Source organism: Emydura macquarii, unplaced genomic scaffold (genome assembly GCF_026122565.2).
Source record: "Emydura macquarii macquarii isolate MOO-44397 ecotype Brisbane River unplaced genomic scaffold, CSIRO-AGI_Emac_v2 contig_383, whole genome shotgun sequence".
NCBI lineage: Eukaryota > Metazoa > Chordata > Testudines > Chelidae > Emydura > Emydura macquarii.
The window spans coordinates 4,391,606-4,413,974 of NW_027130520.1; the positions used below are offsets into that span (position 1 = coordinate 4,391,606).

General features: G+C 40.9%; 1 protein-coding gene across 2 annotated transcripts in view; it reads left to right on the forward strand.

Moving 5' to 3' along the window:
• Positions 1–10,428: 10,428 nt before the first annotated feature.
• The window catches only part of MTDH (metadherin), a 53,950-nt gene continuing 42,009 nt past the window's right edge, over positions 10,429–22,369 (forward strand). For both annotated transcript variants that reach the window (XM_067536941.1, XM_067536951.1), the window contains exons 1-2: positions 10,429–10,991; positions 20,542–20,646. In XM_067536941.1, coding sequence (XP_067393042.1) covers positions 10,575–10,991; positions 20,542–20,646 — 522 coding nt within the window. In that variant the 5' untranslated portion in view covers positions 10,429–10,574. The remainder of the gene's footprint in view (positions 10,992–20,541; positions 20,647–22,369) is intronic.

The following is a 22,369-nucleotide window of genomic DNA, read 5'->3' on the forward strand; positions in this document are numbered from 1 at the left end:
AATTCGAATTAATTGGCCTCCAGACTGTAGCCCATGATGCCCCATTTCAGTACCCTCCCCTAAAGCAGCACTGGGAAGATTTAAATCTTCATTTCCTGCAATGAAAATCCAAGGCACTAACACCCCCCCCCCCCCCCACACACACACACAACAAGCCCTTTGCAGTTTGTCTCTTTAAGGGTTTGAAAATTTCACACCCCTTCTCCCAGTGTGGTGAATGCGTTTTAACTGCCCAGAAAGCCCTTTGCAGTTTGTCCCTTTAAGATTTGTCCCTTTGAAAGTTTAGCCCTTTAAAGTTTGTCCCTTTGAAAGATTTCACCATCCACCCCACTTACCACGTGGTGAATGCATTTTAAATGCCAGCAGTGAGAGGAAATTTTTTCCTACATTGTTTCAGTGGACAATCATGGAAATTGATATTTTCTTAAGAGTTTATTCACAGTGCTACATGTGGATACATTATATCATGCTTTCCATCAATTAAATGGAAACATTTGTATCACTGTATTAATATATTAACTGACTCCCTTGTTATTTATCTTACATTCTACAGACACCTGTAGAATCAAAATCAAAGGCAAGCAATATACAGCGGATGGTAGGGGGAGCATAAAAGGCAAACAGCATACAGGTGGGGGGGGTTCATTTGATGAAGGGAAAAATCAAAGGCAAGTAATATACAGAGGGTAGTGGGGGGAGCATAAAAGGCAAACAGCATACAGTTCTAAAGTAATCCAGGATAAGCTGTGATGTATTTGTCACAGTCAAAATGAGAGCATAGTTCAGTTGGCTCCATGTGCCTGCAGCAGTGGTGGTCGGGGGAGTAAAAAAACAGCATGAAAATCCTTTTCCTGTTTGTCTGGGGGTGGGGGAAGCAGCACTGTATCCTGGGATGATGACACTCGTCACAACAGCCTCTATGGTTAGTTGCACTGTGGGATAGCTTCCCACATTGCACTGCTTTCTAATTCGAATTAAGGCTGGCCAGTGTGGACGCAAGAAACCAGCACAAACACTGTAGTGTGAACAGTCTGCAGTGCTTTCTATAAATCGCTTTCTGTAATTCAAATTAAGCTCATTCGAATTAGTGCTGCAGTGTAGACATAGCCTAGCTAGATATAGAACCCGGCCCTTGCTGCTGCCAACTCTGTCTGGCAGAAGGGTTACGCATCTAATTGTGTAAAAATGTCTTTAGGCAGCTCCACCTGTCTCTCCAAGCAATACCACACAGTGTCATCCAGTATTGGTAGGTATCTTATCCAGTGCCCTAATAGACTGCAAACAGTAGCCATTATGGTTGACCATAGCAGCATTGTGGAAGTGAAGGATCAGAGACAAAGTCCTGTAAATTGTCTGGGGTTACAGGTCCCTAAACCCCCTTGATTTTTCATAATCTCCTCAAATCTGTTTTCCTCTGATACTGTAACCCTCTTCTCTTTTTTCCTGAGCATTAACTGCTCCTGCTCTAAGAAAGGAGCTCCTGCTCTTCTTTCCTTTGAAGAAAGCAGTTTCAAAAGCTGCTTTATGTCTCCTATAACTCTGAGGTTTGGATAGTTATCTGATTATACAGGCTGTTCCACCTAGTCAGAACTGTGCAAGGATCTCCTTGGCAGACATTCAGGATGTGATTCCATCTAGGACAGAGCCAAAACACAGAGCAGTAAACAAGGTAACATTTTCTTTCCTTATCTTGGTCTTTCATCATTCTCTGGCACAATCCACATTCAAGACTTGTAGCATATGAAGCAGCCTTTCACACTCACTCTAGCCAAAATGACAGGGAGATTGCTCCAGCTGAATTTGTAGGTCTTTATAATTATTATTATTAGTAACGGTAGTGCCCAAAGCCTCAATCAGGATCGCAGCCCTATTGTGCTGGACACAGAACAGAACCAGTGATCAGACACATAGAAAAAGACAGTATAGACAAGACAGAAGAAGGTAGGGGAGAGTGATTGAACATACAAGCAGAGTGATCAGGATGAAGGTTGGCAATTATCACATTAATTACATGCTGTTTACAGTTTGTTCTTTATTTTGTTCTCATATATATATTATGGGGGATGGGCTTATCTGGAAAGTGTAGGGAATGAATTAATAGGATCACAGGATTAGGAAAAGGAAGGAACAGGATGTATATTAATGAGAGGGATGGAAGGAGTTGGTAGAGATGGGAGGGATGGATAGAAGAAAGCATGGACAGCAGAGAAATGGCACTGCAGTAGAAGCACTATGAGGAAGAGGACCAATCAGGAGTGAGGAAAAAAATGTCCAGCTTCCAAAGTGAAGCAGTCTAATTATGTCACTTGTATCCAGGAGGTTCTGAAGGTGATTGACCCATTGCATTCTCCTAAATTTCCATACTCAAATCACTGTGCAAGTGCTATCTACCTCCAGCTCAACAGTGGCAGTTTTTCAGTGGGGTTATATGTATTTAGTTTCTGAGAAGCTTCAGTATAAAACATTCTACATAAATGGAAAACATCTCAGAAGATTATCCAAACCTCAGGACCAAAAAGAATGTGTGTGTCATTGGCAGTGGGACTTTGGCATCTGCAACAATTGTGTCACCTTTGATTTTAACAGCATCCTTTTCTCATGTAAGGAATTTTTAATAAGCAGCTGCCTGTTCCTCCACTACCATGACACTCACAGACAGAACTGTTATACTGTATAGTATAGTCTTCATATCCTCCACCCAGAATTCTCCAATGAACATCTGCACACATCTGGATAGAATTTGGCAGGGTAATATTAATGCAGAAACCAGAATGTGCATCTTTTAGACATGGCTAAAAATGGAGCAGCAGTGGTTGAAGGATACCTCCATAAATGACACTTAATAAAACACATACTCACAAAATGCTACTCTTTGGTTTACAACATTTAATATTTTGCTGAATTGCTAAGGGACTTTTTAAAAAAAACCAGATGAAATTCAGAATATTCACTAGATCTACTAAATTCAGTGGTATAGGCCACTAAAACGTCCTGGTTTCACAAAACCGTGTGTAGGTATAAATGCTGGTTCCCTACTTCTCTTCTTCCACATTGTTCATCATGAAGAAGGGTCTCTTTCTTCCTCCATACAATCTCTCATTGCCCCTCCACCTCTGTATTTTTCCTAATAATCTCTCCTCTGCACCATCCCTCATGACCCCTGCTCCTCATCTTCCCCTGTACAACCCCTCATTGTGGCCCCACATCCTCCTTGGCTTCCCCCTCCACACAATCCCTTATGGATCCTTCTCTGCATGATCCCTCATAGCCCATTCCCTTTCTCTTCATCTGTGCAATCCCTCACACCCCTTACCCCCACCCACTTCCTCCTCTGCACTATCATTTGAGCTGAGCTAGTGAGAAAACTTTAACAAAATAAAACTTCCATTAGCACTTACTAGGGGAGTGGATGCCTCAGGGAATTTCTAATAAAATATAAAGCCTCTCATCTCTAGGTCATCAATTTAATCCAGCTCCTTTCAGACGTGTTAAAAATTGTCCCCCACTGATTGATATTTGGTGGGTCCTATATGAGATGAGTTTGATGGAACTCCATTCCAGCTCTACCATTCCAAACTCACAACTGCACTTTGTACTTATTGGTCGACTCAGCAGAGAGGCCAAGAACTACATGGGCCAATAAAGACTGAACTGCGCCTGTTATCCTGAGAGGAAGACTCCCACAGGTCAGGACTGAGGTATGATGACTGGGCAGATTATATGGAAAACTTGATCTCTGCTGCTGTGTAGATAAAGAGAACTTCATTCACCAGGGCTTTCAAGACAATGTCTTTCATCAGCATTAAATTCCCACGATCTTTGGAAGATGAAGTTTTTGATTATATGCTAATTATACATAATATACATAATTTCACACATAAGCTGCACAAAACTTGGCAGTTATTAATATTAGTGCACATTTATTTGCATGAGTAATCCTTTGATGTCCATGGGACCACTCACAGGAGTATATTAACACTGGCATAGGTTAGAGTTGCGCATCCTAGCTCTAAGATTATAGAGTAGTTAGAGCAATACACAAGTGTGTAAATAAAAGAAATGGGATGAGATAAAATTAAGACAGGGAAAATTTATCTTGAATATCAGGAAAACTGTCCTGACAGTAAAACGCATTAAGATGTGACTACTCTCCAAAGAGAATTGGTGAATAACCTATCACTAGGGTCATTTAAAATTAGACTAGACAAAATACTAGAAAACACTGCAGAAAACGATTCTATATAGGCAAGGTATATGATCTAAAGGGTTGGGGGTTTTTTCATCTCTGACTTCTGCAAATCTATGCTCTTTGGTTTTGTTATATTCAGACATTTATTTCAAATAGCATGCTGATTCTGTGAAATTTTAAGATTTTATTTTTTGAATAGGAGAAATACACTGAAGTGTTCTTCTCCTTACAAGATATTCGTGGAGTCCCCAGTCAAAAATGACAGTTTATCCTATATACTAAGTGCTATAAATTCAAAAAATTTAATGAAAGTAGACTCAACCAAGTATGAAGTTTTAAATTCTTTTTGTCAATGTGTTGATGCACATGATATACAAGTTACTTATATTTACAATATTGCCTGTTAGCTATGGTAAAAAATAAATAAAGGGTAGTGATGTAGAAATTAAAAAACAGTTTGGGACACAGTATTGTGACTAATTATTTGAAACATTTTTTTAAAAAAGTGTACTCTGATCTTTTTTCTGACTTAGAGCTATATGTAAAAGACACAGAGGGACATGTAATAAAAATAAATAAATACAATTGAACCTTTCAAGGAAGTTAAAGGGTGTCATAAAGTTTGGAGATCAGTGAGAAGAAAAATTGCTCCTCACAGAATATAAAAGAAAACTTAAAAGTATTAGTGCCTAGGTCTTATGGTTTATAATGGTTGGAACTGTTCCAGTAACATCCAAAAGAGTTTGGCAATGGTCCAATTGGTATTTATGCAAGAACATCTGCAAAGATAGGGATGGGTCCACTGCCCAACAGTCAGGCTGATATCAACATCAAAACTGACCTATTGGTACAGTATGTATGGATATGAAAGAGCAAGACAACAGAGGAAAAAGAAGTAAGGTGCTTTAATTGTTATATCCACTCTGACTACTAAGAATATCCTTTAAATATAGAAAAAATGATGAGAGGCAATGATCGAGGGATTTATCAATCTTGTACTTGCGTACGTTCTAAACTTTAAGCTCAGGATAGTCTCACTGAAGTCAAGCTCTTTAGGGTAGAGACCATGCATTTCCTTATGTAAAGCACAATGCAGAAATGGTAATACATATAAACATTAAAGAACAACAATGAATACTTCAGAAGGCTTGGCTCTGTATTCTAAATTTAAAGTGCATATTTATTTCTGATATATACTTACCAAGCAAGAAACATAGGTTCAAATCTCAGTCTAGGGACCTGCACTGAACTTCACACCATGATTGTGTATATTCAAAGGCACCTTTGCACCCTTGTGATTCCATAGCTTCTGAGCAGGGTAAGTTCCCTTGTATCAAGTTAAAAGTAACCCTAGGGCTGCTCTAATTTATGCTGACTGCGAAGACTTCAAGGAGCCAAAATTACATCAAAGGAAATGCTTGGCAGAGAGGCATCTTAACCAGTCCCTATCCTTTTTCCGTATTACACCAGCAGAAAGGAAAATGAGAGGTATAATAGCCCCTATACCAGTGATATGCCATTGAGAGATCACCCTTACACTGAGGTGAAACTTCCTAGACCAATTAATTTGGCATTAGGGCTAGATTACACTGGTGATTAAGTGTAAAGGGGCCACTTTGCAATGCAAAATCTGGTCCTAGGTCTCTCACCTAGGCCTCGTCTACACTTAAAATTTATACCGGGAAGCTGTCAGTCAAGTATGTGAAAAAGCCATGCCCCCTAGTGACATAGCTATACCAACAATCCCTGGTTCCCCAGCTCCTCTCCACCATGTAGATGTAGCTGTGCTAACAAAAGTGGGCTTCGATCTGCCTACCTAACATCATTCAAGGAGGTGGTGTTCCTATACTGGCAGAACTCCCAGTTCTGTTGGCATATGCTGCTTCTACACTAGGAGGCTATACCGGCACAGTTATGCTGGTATAGGCTCTGTAGCAAAGACATAGTTTTAGACAAGAAGAGATGGCAGGAAGCATTACCTTACAAATATATTACTGACTGATCAAGAGCTACATTTAAGGCACAAATCTCTTTCTTAACATCCAGCCTGAATAGCAGACATGGAGGAGAGAAAACGTGAAGGCACCACCCCCACCCCACCCCACCCCACAGCCTATGGAGCAACTGCAGAGCTGCTGTGATAAGGCTACATCAGGCTGATGTAGCTACGCACACTTAGGATGAACCCACCTCATGAGCTTGATATCAGAGGATCCACACAGCAGCAGATCCCTTCCCCCTATGTGCCTGTGCCATGCTGCACTGGAGCTGCCAGTGGCACTAAGCTCCACGCCAGATTTGGGATAGACATCCTCTGTGCTGTCCCCCAGGAATTTTGCCACAACTCCTGGTGCACCCGTTCTGTTTCCTGAAGAGTATCTGCAGCCTTGGAAGAGGGAACACGGCTTGTGCTTCAATAAATTGTGAAAAGGTATCTGAAGGGTTGTTTGATAATAATCAAGGTGAAACAAAGAATGTCTACATGGAGAGGAAAGATGACAAAAGAGGGAGCAAAGAAGGTATGTTCACAATGGTCTATGTCTCCATCCTGCTCTTTGGTTTAGTCACCAGCTTCTATTTTGAAATGTACTGTTCTATTTTCTTCTGCTGCATGCCCTGGGGAATGCTATGCTTAAGAGGTGAGTTTTCCAGTGGACATTTCCATTGTCCCTCAAAAATGCAATTGATGTGGGAGATCATGTTGGCAAAGAGAGAGGCCCAGATCCTCAAAGGTATTTAGGCAGCTAACTTACAATGATTTTAATGAGACTTTAGTTCCAAATCCATTTGAGGATCTGCGCCAGAGACCTTGAAATAGCTCAGGTACAGCCTATTGACAGGTTTTGAAGAACAGTATGAGAATATTACATTAGATTTGGTATTCTGTGGATAACCAGGGTAGTGTCTGCAGCTCTGATGTATTCATTCCACCGTGTAAGACTGAATAATACAGGTTTGCACTGAAATAACAAACTCAGTTTTAATTCACACCTTTTGTTATTATGGTGGAAGTCCTAAATCTACTATTTTTCAAGTAAGATTAGCTAGCTAAGTGGCTACCATGATTTTAAAACACACCCTTTTTCCCCTAGACAGACCTATTTTCCAGAACTGCGCTGATATCATCAGTGATGTTACCACTTGGTGGTGCCACAGTGCTGTTTTTAGATAGCTTTGGTTGTACTTATGTTCTTTCATTTGTATTTTGGAATTTAGCTTGGTCTGAGTTCTTCCAGTGTTTTCCTGCATATGTTAGTTTATTATAATAATATTAATACCTCGCTCTTATATAGTTTGTGTTTTGAAAAGTATATAAATACTTATTGCCTGAATGGTAACCTCAGATTCAAAGAAAATATCTTACTCAAGTAATTATGTTTATTTTGAATTGAAAATATATGTGCCACTTCTGCTAGTTAACAATAGTTCACAAATTCCACCATTGTTGACTGATCATTTTAGCAGATAGGGCACAACTCTGCCACCTTTACTCTCATAGAGTAGCACCTTAATCACTGGAACTACTCAGACAGTAAGGTACTACTCACCAGGAAGGGCAGCTGAACTGAGTCCATAAAAGAACATTATAGTATACATACCAATGCTTTTCATTAGACATCCACAGTGTAAACTAAAGCACCCAGAGGCTATATACTGCCAAGATTTCTCATTTTCAATAAAACCAATATTACTCTTAAAAGCTTACCAAAAATATTTTAAATAGTTACTGGTAAAAAGCCCCATTTTTCTACTTGTGATCGCCATGAACACTCTCAGCAATCTGCTTTGTTTCAATTAAGTTAATTACAGATAATAAAGCAGCACTTGGCTGCCAGTCTAGAATTGATAACATGAAAAATTAGGGTGTGGGAAATACTGCCAGAACTTTTATTGCCAATAAATATTTGCAAATAAAAAATGTGTTGTATTCACAAGAGCAGAGACATCAACATTCAATGTCATCTGAGCCACAATTATATTATTTAAACAAATGAAAAGCTTATATTTGTATTATGCCTTAATTTCTCTACTACTGAAGTATCCAATGCATTTTTAATAAAAACATTGTGTGATGACTGCAGACAGGATGTGATGATTGTAGTTATGAAAACTGTTGATAAATAAGGATACAGATGGAAACAGTGGGCCAAATTAATCTGTGGTGTAGCATCCTTGACTTCAGAAGAACTTAATCAGAAAAGAATATGGCCCATAGACAGTGGAAAGCAACTGGCTTTGAAAACACAGCAAGGTCAGCAGTTAGGATCTGAAGGCTAAAGTTCAGCAGGAATTTTGGACACTTGGGGGCCAGATATTTCAAGTGTTCAACATGCACAGATGGGGATCAGATTTTCAAAAGCTCAGTTTAGGCACATAAATAAAGGCCAGATTTTCAAAAGCGCTCAGCATTGGACATGAGGAGCTTGTTTCAAAATCTGGATGATTGTGGGTGCTGACCCCTGTTGAAAATCTGGCCCTTAGTAACTAATTAGATTACCCATGACCAGCAATTTTTAGAAAACACTAACTGAAAATGTATAGATGATGGTTCTTTTGAACCAAAATAGCTTCATTAAAATAGCTTCATTAAGGTGTAAAGAAACCCACCCCAACACTTAAAACAGAGTTGCTGATCTAACACTTAAAAATAATGATGGGCTAGAGCATTTCTCACAAAATGCAACAAATTAAGAAGTATCTGCTTTCAAAAGTACAGTGTAAAATGATTATGAAAACCTAATCAAACAAAGCCTAATTTATCTGTTTTATTATACAACAGGTTTTTCCAAGGTCTCATCTATACACCAAATTCTGCTAGGGTTGGGGACATGGTTACTGCAGTGACTTTGCACAGGGTAAATAACTACACAAGATGCAAAGCAGTTGAGAATCAAGTTCTATATGCAAAACTCCCACTGCAGTTATCCTGAGTTCTGTGTTGTGTCTGAAAGCAGAAATTTGGCCTACTGTCTTTAAGATTATCCACAGACTGGAGAATACACAGAACCACTAAAAAGTTTTCTTAAAATCTATGAGGTAGTGGCTGTATTCTTCCATGTTCTTCAAGTTGCGACATCTCTTCCTCATTCAAACAGAGTTTGACAAGTTAAAACTGAAATAGAGATTACAAGTACAGTACTCTTAGCTCATTAATATACATATATTCTTTGCAGCATGATAGAAACTGCTGATTTCTAGCCATTTGCCAGCATAACATAAAAGCAGGCACTCCCTGTGGCAATCTGGTGGCAATCTTGCTATGTCATTCATTGAGGCACAAAAATTCTTCATTATGAAGAGTGACGGCAGACAAGAACATTTGAGCTGACTTTATCTGGAAAGGAGATATTACTGACAACTAGACATAGCCCACATTACTTCAGCAAAAATTATTTAGAACACGCAGGTTCAGATTAAAACAGAGGCAATTTAACATTTAAGGCCAAATTCTGCCCACAAAGTCAACAGGAGTTGTGTGCTCACAATCAAGGACAGCAGCCAGTTAGCAAAGACTGTGGCAGGAGAAAGCAGGGTTGGAAGAGGCACTCAGGGGTACATCCTGCCCCCCCCACCGACGGGAGGGGCTGCTAAGGTTTATGCTATAGTGTTGCCCTCGTCTAGCGCAAGCAATGGGCTACCGGGGTGTCACTGTCAATGTGACCTTTCACCCACTGTAGCCCAACGCCAGGACACCAGGCCGAGTTGCACCCCTAGCCCCTCCCAGCAGCAGCGTGGGCTCAAGGCACCTCGAGCAGAAAACGGTCTAGGGCTCATGTTCACGCCCCCCACCTTCCGGGGGCTCCCCTCAGGGTCTCGTTCCCCCCCACCGCACAGGACACACAGCACAGCAGCTAGAGGAGCTCTCTCACTAGTGGAGTGCCACGTGGAGCAGGGCCGCACGGCGAGCGGCAGATTGACAGCTCCAGGGCGGGGCCGGCTGGCGCCCTAGCGAGGGGGGAGGGCAGGGGGTGTAACAGACAGTGCACGCGCCCGTCGCTCCATCCGTGGAGATGGGAGGAGGGTGCACGCGCCACCTCCCCTCTCCCAGCCCCCACGTCGCCCTGCGGCTCGCGTGCGGCTGGACGTTGCGCGGCCGCCGTCCGCCGGCGTTCAGCGGAGAGCTGTGAGGTGACGTTGCGCTTGAGGTGGGGGGGCGGAGACTAGAGAGCAAGAAGGTCCCTCGGTCGGAGCTGAACGGGCCGATCCCATCCCAGGGAAGGACTCGCTCCTCTCCTCTCTTCTCTTCTCCTCTCCCCGTCCGTCAGCTGTAGCGGGCGGCCCGGCCCGGCTCGGCTCGGCTCGGCTCTGCCCGTGCGGGCCCGGCAGCGGGCGATGCGCTCGTGTTGAGCGCCCGCCCCGTGCTCGGTTTCGGTGGGAGCCAACGATGGCTGCGCGGAGCTGGCAGGAGGCGCTGGCCCAGCAGGCCGAGGAGGTGTCGGCCCGGCTGCGGGATGCGCTGTCGGCCGGGCTGGGCCTGCTGCGCACAGAGCTGGGTCTGGAGCTGGGCCTCGAGCCGCAGGGCCTCCCGAGCTGGCTCGTCCTGCTCGCCACGGCCGCCCTGGGGCTGCTGCTGCTAGGGCTGCTCTGGGCCGTGGCCTGCGGAGCGGTCGGCCGCAGGAAGCAGCCCCGGAGCCTGGCTGCCCGGGAAGAAGAAGACGAGGACGAGGCGACAGCAGCCCTGGGCCTGACAGGCGGCGGCCCCAATAAGGCGGCTCCGGGTGCGGCGGCCGGCCTGCTGCTGAAGGGTGAGGAGCAGAAGAAACGAAACAAGAAGAAACTTGCGGAGAAAGCGGCGGCCAGGGTGAGCGGCGAGCGACGGGGCGGGGGGTTAAGGACTCACTGAGGGGGGCTGTGGCGGGGGGAAGGGGGTTAGGGGCTCACTGACTGGGACTGTGGAGGGGGTGGGGGGGACTAGTTCACATGTCACCAAATAGGACACCGTTGTATGTGGAGGTGGAAAGAAGCGTCATCCTTTGAGCAGTTTTGTTTCAGATTAAGCCTGCCACACTTTTCTTGCTTTCAACTTTTCATTTATAACCAGAGTTCGGAAAACTTACCGTAATGCTGCTAGGTGGGACGCTGGAGTGTGAGAGGACTGCTGGTGAAATCCAGGGGCACCTAGTCCTAGTGCTGTAGGTTTCCCAAAAGGCTGTAGGGTGAAACTGATGTGGTATTTTTCATGTTTCTCTGGATTATGAATATCTGCTGTGAAATTGTCTGTTTTTTGTCAATTGCCTTGCTGCTTGGGAAGCTTTGAGAAACAGTAAATTCACTGAAACTGTTTGGAAAAAGATTTAGGGAGATAGGACAGCATTGGTTCACCTTTAGAAATCTTTCTATGAAACCCTGAGGTCTTGAAATTTAATTTTCTTCTGTTTAACAAAGCTTTAACTCTGCAGAAGTTAGAGGCCTACCCCTCTTCACTCAACAGGCTTGGGTTTTTCAAGGTTTGTTACGCAGTCCAGACAAGAGAACAGCTACTGTTAACTACAGCAATACGTAACAGACTTTGAGAGAACACCTTAATAACCTAAAAGTGAATTCTAAATGACAGAGACTTGGTGGTTATGATACGCATATACTAAGGATAACCTCCAGTAAGTAAACCTGTTAAACAACAACTTTAAAATATTCTCCAAGATTCCTTTGCATTTTTTCAGTTTTTAAATGTTACAATGTGTATGTAGGTAGTTGTCTTTTTTTTTTATATTTTAGTGTAGTTGTATCTGTGCTGGTCCCAGAATATTAGAGAGACAAAGTGGGTGAAGTAATACCTTTTATTGAACCAACTTCTGTTGGTGAGAGGGACATGCTTTCTAGTCACACAGAGCTCTTCAGGTCTGGGAAGGGTACTCCAGGTGTCACAGCAAAGTGGAACAGATTGTTTAGCATAAATAGTTAGCTCACATTCAAGGTTGAGTGGCCAGTTAACACCTCTGCAATCATAGGACAAAAAGAGGGGGGGTAGTGTGTTATAACATTCTGTAATCAGCCATAAATCCTGTGTCTATTCAAGACATAATTTTTAGTGTCTAGCTGTTATGAATTTAAGCTCCCAGGCTTGTCTTGTGAAAATATTGTGCAGATTTCCCTTGAGGATGAGGACTGATAGGTCAGACATTGAGTGATTGCTTTGTGAAAAATGTTCACCCACCAGTGGTTTTTGCCTTTTATCATTTTCCTGTGTGAGTTCATTCGAGAGCATAGCGATTATCTAGTTTCAACCAGGTAGTTATTTTTGGGGCATTCATGCACTGGAGGATAGGCATGTATAGGATCCATAGATCCTGAAAGATGTGTTGGGGACCTGGAGGGCGGGGGTGTTGATCATTGTAGCAGTGGAGGTGTGTCTTCAGGTTTTTCATCTCTTATTATGGCAGGGTTTGGTGCCGCTTTGAATTGGTGTGTCCAAATCTGTGGGGCGCTTGCTTCTGATGAGGTTGAGGGGTTGTCTGAAGGTGAGAGGTGGGTGTGTGATCTAAAAGGGGTTTATTTCTGTATTGAAGTAAGTTCTCTCAGGGTATTTGGGTGGCCTGTTCCTTGATGAGACCTATTTCTCTGGTGGAGTGTCCTTGTTTGGTGAAAGCAATTTTAAGTATGTTAAGATGTATCTTAACATCTTTCCCAGACCTAAAGAAGAGCTCTGTGTGGCTTGATAGTTTCTCTCTCATCAACAGAAGTTGGTCCAATAAAAAAATATTACCTCATCCACCTAGTTTTTGATACTGCTTGCTTCACTAAGTAAAAGTACAGTGAGCGGACTAATCTCACGCATCAAATTATTGCACAGCGCCACAGCCCTTCTAAAGGTCTTCCCTACTTGTCAGAAGTTTGGGTCCTAAACAGGTTGTCTTTAGCTTTCCCTTTTTGGCTATGTACTTTTAATACTGTTGCCCAGAAAGAATGGAAGAAGGTGGAGTGGATGTCATTTGGCCTGTCATAACCTTGCCTTTCAATTGTCTCTTGGATTATAAGATCTAAATAAGTAAAAATTTAACTGATGATCTGCAAAGTGAAAAGAAACTGGACTTGTACCTTTTTCTGTTTCTTTGCTATGTGAAGAAAAATGGCTAAGTGGGTATTCCTCCTTTTTTATTAGAAATTAAGATCTTGACTCCTGGAAAAAAACTACGGTGACCAAGAACCAGTGAAATTATTACCTTTATAAGAATCAAGAGAGTGAAAGCTGAGAAAGTGGAAGGAGGAGGGTTTTTATTCAGACAGTTCAACACTTTGATTAATTACTATTTTAGAGAGTATATTTGTTAAAGATTTAACATCCTGCTTATTCAGTGAAGGTAGACACATCTGAGTCCTCCAAGGTGTCCTCCAGCAATCAGGAAAGAATAGCCTTGACATTTTTTATATCTCTAAGAAAAAGAAAAGCAAAAAAAATTTAAAAAAATTAACAAACCTTTTAGGCCTTCTTCATCAAGAAACAAAAGAGAACAAGCCCACTTACTTACACTCATACACATCCTTCCACCAACTTTCAAGATCTCTGGTAAGGGTTGGTCTACACTGGCAGCAGTGGTCAACAGGAAATACATAAGCTACATAACGTAGCTTACGTATTTCCTGTGGATGTACTTACGTTCACATAGTACAGTGTAAGATGTTGCGCCGACAGGAGGCTCCCTCCTGATGATGCAGCCTTACTCCTTCCAGGGGGGGTTGAACAAATTGAGTGGACTGGAGAGCACTCTCCAATCAACTGAGCGGGTCTACACAGACATGCCTGATCGATGCTGCATCAATGCCTGCTGCTGCCAACAATGAAGTCATACCCTAAATCATCACAGGCTTTACTTCAAGAAATAGTGAAAGATAATTTTGGGGCTGTGTCAACGTCAAAGTGAGGGTTTCGTAAGAACAAAATCTTACAAATTGTAAGATGTATAGAAACATGTTCAAAAACCATATTTTTAAATTACAGTGAACTTAAACATTCTTCTGCATTGTTTGCAACCCACATATAGTAGGGATGATGGTAGTGTGAGAACAAATGAAACTGGCTAGAAACAAAAATGAAATATATGGTATTTTCATTGTCCAAGATGAGTAAAATACAAAAAATAGACACTATGAATGCTGAAAAGTAAAATACTTTTTAAAAGTATTTGAGTTTTTAATAGCTGTATTGTCATCTTTTAAAATGTTATCTCCATATGAACACACATTCTCTTTCGTTAAAGAAAATGCACATACTAAATACACACACACAGTGATATATATTTGACTGTGCTGTTCTTCCTTATGCATCTAATCCAGTTAATCCTATTTCTCATGAAAAAAATTAGTAGGATCTGGCCTGGTACTTTGTTAATCCTTCCAGTATTGTTGATTTTTAAATTCAGTTAAACGTTATTTTTAACTATAATGTCCTTTTTTAAAATAAATTGTGATCCAAATATTAATACAACACTATGTGGACATGGAGTCTAGGTGACATAATTGAGATGTAAACTACCAATGTCTAGTTACAAAAAACAATAGAATTTAGTATTCTGTTTAATTACTGAGCTTTCAGTGTGGCAGATAACCTGCAGCTTTCATCTATTATTTACTGTATGCAGAGCTTGAAAAATTTACCTGACACCTAGATGGGGTAAAAAATTCCACTCCTGATATGCCCCTTGCAATTTAAAGGAGTAAAACAGTTGTGTACTATTCTCCAGTATGCTAGTCAAATAATATCCGATCAATCTACAGTTTTTAATACAAATTAATGTTCGGGTTAGTCAAGTAACCAAAACTATTTACTACTATCACAGTAAAACATATTCACTAATCTCCAGTAACATCTTTGCTAATAACCAGAGGACCAAATTTACTAGCTGTGGATGGATTCAAAAGATGTGGCTGGCTCACTGTTCAGAGTCAACATCCAGTTCAGAAATCAATCCCTGCCTCTGCCAGGTGCTTAGAAAGGGGAGTGTATTGGTATTATTACCAACATGTGCAATCCCTGGTCCCTGCTTGAGAGCTCCATCTTTTATCTCCTCCTCGGGCTTACTAGATGAGTAATTATCATGAATCCCTCACCTTCCCTACTGATTGCAGGGAGCACAAGCATTCTCTCTATCTCCTTTCATTTTCTCATCTCCTATCCCAGAGCCTCCTGATTCCTACAAGAATGGGGTACTTTGCTAACACCTTCTTGCTTCCTAGCTGCTGCATGAGGAGTGTTTCTGTTGTTCACTTTCCCATGACCTTCGATTTTAAACCTTTTTCCACAGTGAACAGAGCTGGGTGAATAACTTACTTTTCAGTTCTCAGGCGGTTTTAAAAAAAATTATTTCAGCTTGAACCAGATCCAAAAATAGTGAATTTTCAGGAAATTGAAAGCGGGGGGGGGGGATTAGGCCAAACGAAGCATGTTCTGTTCAACCCAAAATGGAGTTTTTATTCTTTTTAAAGGCCTAGATTCACAAAACAGCTGGAGGAAGGGGACGTAGTAGTGTCCCCTTTACCAGAGTATTCCACAGTCTGGTGATTAGGACACTCCCTCACTTGTGATGTGGAATTTCCCTTTTCTGTCTGATGATGAACACCAGTCTCACTTCTCAGGAGAGTGCCCACACTACTGGGCTGTGGATTATAGTGTGGTGGGTCTCTCATAATTCCTCCTCTTGAAGCTATTCCACTTTGTATAAATAATTAGTCATTGAAGCAGGGACTTCAGCATATGTCTCCCACGTCCTAGGTCACCACCTGATAGTCAATCTCTCTTTTTAGCCCAAAGAGTGTTCATTGTTCTAATGACTATTCACTGTTATCACTCTGTAAAGTTAATTATTTATACATTGTAGAACAGTGTCAACAGGAGAAATTGATAGATACTGCCACACTAAAGTATTCCATAGTCCAGTGATTTGACCGTGTACCCACCCTGGGTGGGTGGATGGGTTTCTACAACTAAGTACATGAAACAGTTGTGCATGTTCTGCACCAGTGTTCCCCAGACAGTAGGTCCTGGGAAGGTTCTAGATGTGTCATGGGCCTGGTGCAGAGGGGAGGCCTGAGGAAGTGGGGGACAGGAGTTGGAGTGTGAGTTCACCCAACAGCAGTGACTCCTGTTCCCTGCAGTGTTAGGCCTAATTTCCCATTCTGGGTGTTGCGTCTTGGCCTGGTTGCCTTGTCCGCCACATGCATGAGGTTGCAATGCCTGAAGTGAGGTGCCAGTGCCGGCCCTGCAGGACAGGAGCCACCACTGTGGGATGACTGAGAGACAGGCTAACTTGCCAAACCCAGCACCCCCCTTAGTTGTGGTGCTGGGACGGAGAGCTACTGCGGGTGGTTGGTGTCCCCTCAGCATGGTGAGGAGAAGAAGGATGCTTTTGGCCTTTTGTTTTTGCTTGCTTACCCCCTTGAATTTAGACCCTAGGTGGGTTGCAAAAAAAAAAAAAAAAAAAAGTCAATGCAGTTGATGGGTTGCCTTAGTTTAAAAATGAAAGGGGGAGGGGCAATCATTGTTTTATGCTAGGGAAAGTCAAAGGTTCCTTTTAAGTATACTGTATAATAGCAAATTTTGATATTTTTTACCATTTAAATAAAAGATCGAATGTAGGAATCTTTCATAACTGAGGTTGGATCAGTTCCCAATCTTGTTCTAAAACAATCAATTTGACACTTGGCTACGGTTCCACAATTTGAAAACTTAATTTTTGTGTTACAGGGCTGAGTTTAGATTTTATTACTAAACTAATGAACTCATAACTGAAAATAATATAAAAATTGTCTTCAGCATATATCTAAATGTGAAAAATTACAACTGTTATTTCTTAAAGATCATTTGAATTTAAAATGCCACCTTTCCATTTATTTCTGGATAAGGCTATACGCTTCTAGTAACAGTTTAAGATAATTTTTTTTAAATCCTGAAGTTCCCTAAAATTGTTCTTCCCCTCACTTTTCAGCTGCCACCTGATGGCAGAATAGCACTTTTCACTCAAGTCACTTCAGGGCCCCCCGAAAAATGTGTTCTCAACAGTTGTGAGCACATCCTTTGTGCGGAAAGTGTGCTGTTTGCCCTTGAGCATGAAAGCAGTTACAAGGCACAGCAGTTTTATATTTTTGATTTTCAAAATAGACAATGCATAACAAATTAAAATCTGAAGAGTATGTATCTGCTGTTAAGTCACTGAGGGCACGTCTACTCTTAAAAGCTACAACAGTGCAGCTGTAACCCTTTAGTGGAGATGCTACTATGCCAATGGGAGAACTTCTCCCATTAGTGTAATATCTCCACAAGAGGCAATAGCTGTCCTGTCAGGAGAAGCTCTTCTTATCAACATTGTGCTGGCTACACTGGTGGCTAGGTCGGTATAACTACATTGCTCAGGGGGTGGACTTTTCACACGAGGAGCAACACAGTTATATCAACGTAAGTTTGTAGTGTAGACCTGGCCTTAGACTAGCCATGAAAGCAGTGTAATAGCTAGATACACTGGATCCTAATAAGTAGCAGCTCTTCCATCTAACAAGTGTTTCTTGTTGAATCTATCAGTGGGTTTAGAGTAGTATACCATTTGACCTATTCTGAAACTTTAGTGCTAGCTCTTGAGCTTATATTAAACATGATTTTTAATTTTTAGTTAAAATTGTACCCTATAAAAGAGAAAATATAAACTCAGTCAAGAGTATGTTTGGTTCTGTCAAAACAAAGATGGAGATGCAGCCCCTATCCCATGGAGATTAGCTTAAATAAGATTCAGTGCAGTCTAAACATATCGTAGAAATATAACTTAAATGAGAGATGAAATCTTCATAACAGTGTCCAGTAGGGGGTCAGACCAGTGGTCCGTCTAGTTCAGTATCTTGTCTTCCGATAGTTGCCAGTGCAGATGCTGCAAAAGGAATGAACAGAACAGGGCAATCATCAAGTGATCCATCTCCAGTTGTCCAGTCCCAGCATCAGGCAGTCCTTAGGGGCACCCAGAGCATGGGGTTGAATTCATGACCATGTTGGCTAATAGTCATGTCCTCCATGAATTTATGTAATTCTTTTTTGAATCCAGTTACAGTTTTGGTCTTCACAACATCCCTGACAACCATTTCCACAAGTTGACTGTGTTGTTTGAAGAAGTACATCCTTTTGTTTGTTTTAAACCTTAACAACCCTTTTTTCTCTCTCGCTGTGTTTGGTACGTAGGAGAAGAGGGTTGATGTAGGCTGCTAATTGTAACGTCTCTAGGTCTAAATGGTGGCAGCAGGAATGGTTTTTATTACTATGTTGTACTAATACAGCACTTGAATACTAACAGTCTGCCTGTCAGAAGAGAAGGGCAAAGGGATGGGAGGGGGTATCGCAGAAATATTTTAAATAAAAGGGCAAAGGTCTTTATTTCGAAGTGACCTGTTTTTAATCCAGACTTAAGTGGAGCTGGGCAAATAATGGATTTTTGATTCACTGACAATTCCAAAATACTACCCCCAAAAAAAAAAAAAAAAAAAAAGCTGTTCAGGTTGAACTGAATCCAAAACATTTCAACACACCAAAAAAGTAGACAAATTTAATTTCAGTTCAAACAAAATATTTGGGTCAACAGAAACAAAATTGTTTGGTTTCTGGGCACTTTTTTCACCTAAAAGCAAAATAAATGAAAGACTGGATTCCCAAACTGACTGAGAGCAGAAAGCAGTGGCAGTGGTGCCTCATAACCTTTAGCATAGTGATTAGGGAGATCACTTGGGAGGCGGAGTTCAATTTGTCCCTCTGTCTGTTATGGACAAGAGATTTGAATTTGCAGGATAGTGCTAGCCTTTGGACCATGGGTTATTCTGGTATAGGTATCTCTGTTTCTCAAGTTGAAGCTGTTCCAGTTTGTATAAAATATTTGAATAGGCCAGAGAGAGGGGTTCTATAGCCCAGAGGTTAGCGTCACCTGGAAGGTGGGAGACCCACGTTCATGTACCTATTCCAAAAACTATTTAATTATTTATACACAATGGAGCAACTTCCAACAGGAAAGTTTGAGAGAGATCCACACCAGAATATCTCATAGTGTGGTGGCTAGGGCACTCTCCTGTATTGTGGGAGATCCAAATTGAAATCCCTTCTCCACACAAGACAGTGAGGTGAATTAAAATCCAGGTCTCTTGCATCTCAGATAAGTACCTTAACCAGTAGACCTAAAGTTATATGTGCTTTTCCTCCTCTTCCCATCTTGTGAATGATGCCTGAGATCCCCCTTTAGAAAAAATTGGCTGAAATGATTTATTTGGCAAATTTGTGTCACGTTTTGCGAATGGTTTCGGCTTGACCAAAACTGCTTTTTTTTCAGTGAATACATTTTGTCTGAAAATTTCACCCAGCTCTAGTCTTACATTTTTAATAGTGTGTGGGTGGGTGGTTTGTTTTTTGATTCAGATAGGTAGCCCACTACACTTGCAACTTGATATCTGACAAAGTTAACCTTTGAAAAGTAGTCTTTGGGTTGAGGGGAAAAGACTTCTCCATTTTCTCTCCCCTTCCTCCTCCCTGCCCCCAATACTTTTGGCAAAACAAAGTATAGTGAGATACTGTAGAGGACACAGTGGCTCCAATTGTGAGTACTTATGCAGTTGTTCACATGGGCACTGCATATACTTCTGTGTCCATACATGTGAGAAAACAAATGCACATGCCCATTCACTTGTGTATTAAAGTAATTGCTAATCCTGAACCCCATCAGGAAGAATCTTTTAAAAAATTGTAGTGTTTAGTAAACCTAATCTAAGCTACAGTTGTTTAGATCAGATCTAAGGTTCCTGGAAGTTTTACAGATACATTTTTTGATGTCTATGAGCAATTATAGATTTAATACTCGTAGATATAAAAATGCTTCGTGTCCTTTACTTTTATTTTGTCTTTGTTTACATTAAAAATAGTAAAACTATATAACATTCCACTATATAATTGGTTGGTGACAGTGAGGTATGGCTATACTGTACATAAGTTATGGCTTTCCTTCACTGGTGGTGATGACTTAATCTGTTTGAGCAGCAACAGTCTTGCTGAACACAAGGTGTTGCCTATACTAGTCTGATTTTTATCAAGCTACATTTAGAATATTTACTAGTTCACATATTTGTTTCTTGACTCCATGTAGTAAATACAACCACAGCAGCAGTCTTCTGAAATTTTGAAAATGACCTTTGAAAAAGTTTCATATGAAACTAAATTGCTTTACATTAAAAAGTAATTAAGCTAGCATTTGGGTTCTTTCCCCATAGTGCATATAACTATAGTTGACTTCTAAGGAAACCTCTCATATTATCCTTTATAATTATGTATCTTATGTTGTGTGACTTGCTTCACCTGTCCTTTCCTATTTTAATCTGATTAAAAATTTTTATTACATATGCAGCCTAATGGACGGCCTATTCTTGAAGTTTCTGAGGAGGAAATAATTCAGACGGTTCGAAGAGAGAATCTGAAGCAGCCATTGGATGCAGAAAAGAAAAATGAGAAGGTTATTTATGGATTTGAAACTATTTAGTAAAATTCCTGATTAGATTAATTTTTATTTATTTGTATTATGTGAAGGCCTCTATGTATAAAAGAATAGTAAAGGCAGCCCCTGTCCCGAAGCGCTGTTATCCGATTTAAATTATTTTACAAAAATAGTAAATTTTCCAACTGTTAAATTTTTTTTAAATAAAACAACTTTAAAATTACTAAGATCCCACATCAGGAATTAAATGTTTGCATTTCCTTTTAAAACAAAGGGATTTTAAAATACTGAATACCTGCTCCTGTACATGAAAATGTAATAAGCCCAGATCACTATTTAAATGTCTGCACACTCTATAGGTGCTCAAGAGGTGATGAATGTAATCTTTCAAACAACTTACAGTAATTGTATCCTCTAACAGTTGAGGAAGTGCTGTTTTAAGGCCAGATTCTACATTTGCAAACTCCCTTTTACTTGAATGGGAGTTGTGGGCTTAAGGCAGGGGCTCTCAAACTGGGGGTTGGGACCCCTCAAGCGGTTGAGAGCTGTCAGTCACCATCCATGCCATGGCTGGGGTTGTCAGCCCCATGCATGGCTAACAGCCAGAGCCCTTCAGAGCTGTGTGGCCGGAGAGCTGCAGTTGCCTGCCAGGTGCTCTGAAGGCAGCACTGTCTGCAGCAGCAGCGCAGAAATAAGGGTGGCATGGCATTGGGTGGGAGTGGCATGGTATGGGGAGATCTGGCCTTTCGGTGGTTATGATGTCCTTAATTTTTTAAGACAAATATGGAACCTTAAAGTCGGACTTTTGGCAATAACGGAGAAATATTCAGCTTTTATTATAAAATTAATTACATGTATATTCTGTTATTGATTTAGTTGGCTAAACTGATATCTTCTGTTAAAGCTTTGCTATGCATGTTTAAATAGAACATTACATTTCATTTAAATTTGTCTTTGCCAGGGGCTGGGAATGGCTGATGGGATGGTTCACTTGATGATTAACTGTTCTGTTCATTCCCTCTGAAGCACCTGGCATTGGCCACTGTCGGAAGATAGGATACTGGGCTAGATAGACCATTTATCTGACCCACTATGGCTGTATATGTTCTTATTTCCTACACATTGAGGAGTACCTTCTCATTTCTTCCAGGTTTAACATGTACCCTAAATTACTGAGCAAATATACCTACAGATGGTCAGACAACTCTTATTTATTTGATTAAAATAAGCATATGACCAAAACTGACTTTATCTTGCTTGCAAGTTTATGTAACCTAAATACAGGTTATATCTGCTCGCTTGATTTATAACATGTCAAGTAAATTGCCATGCAGTGACTCTCTGATTTGGAAAAGATTGCCACATTGGTTTTTGGTTCTAGCTTTAATAAAGATGTGTACTCACTTGTTCAGGGATTTTTTAAATCTTTCTTTGATAGACCACAAAGTGATGGGGCTAAAACAGTTCTCATGATGCTGTTGGAGATTCATTATGTACTAGTAGAAGATATATTCTGTAAATAGTATAAAAAATTAACTGACTATTACAGAAAAGTTGTGGGAGGTAGGAAACAATTTGATTATAAAAAACAAATACCTTGTCCTGGTTAATTTCCCAACTGTCAATGGTTATATAGCTTGAATGAATAAATAACTAAGTTATTGAAAACTTCTTTAGTGTTATTTAATTCTGCATTTGAATAACAAGATGTTCCAATATTTAAGTGAAACCCTGAATTCTC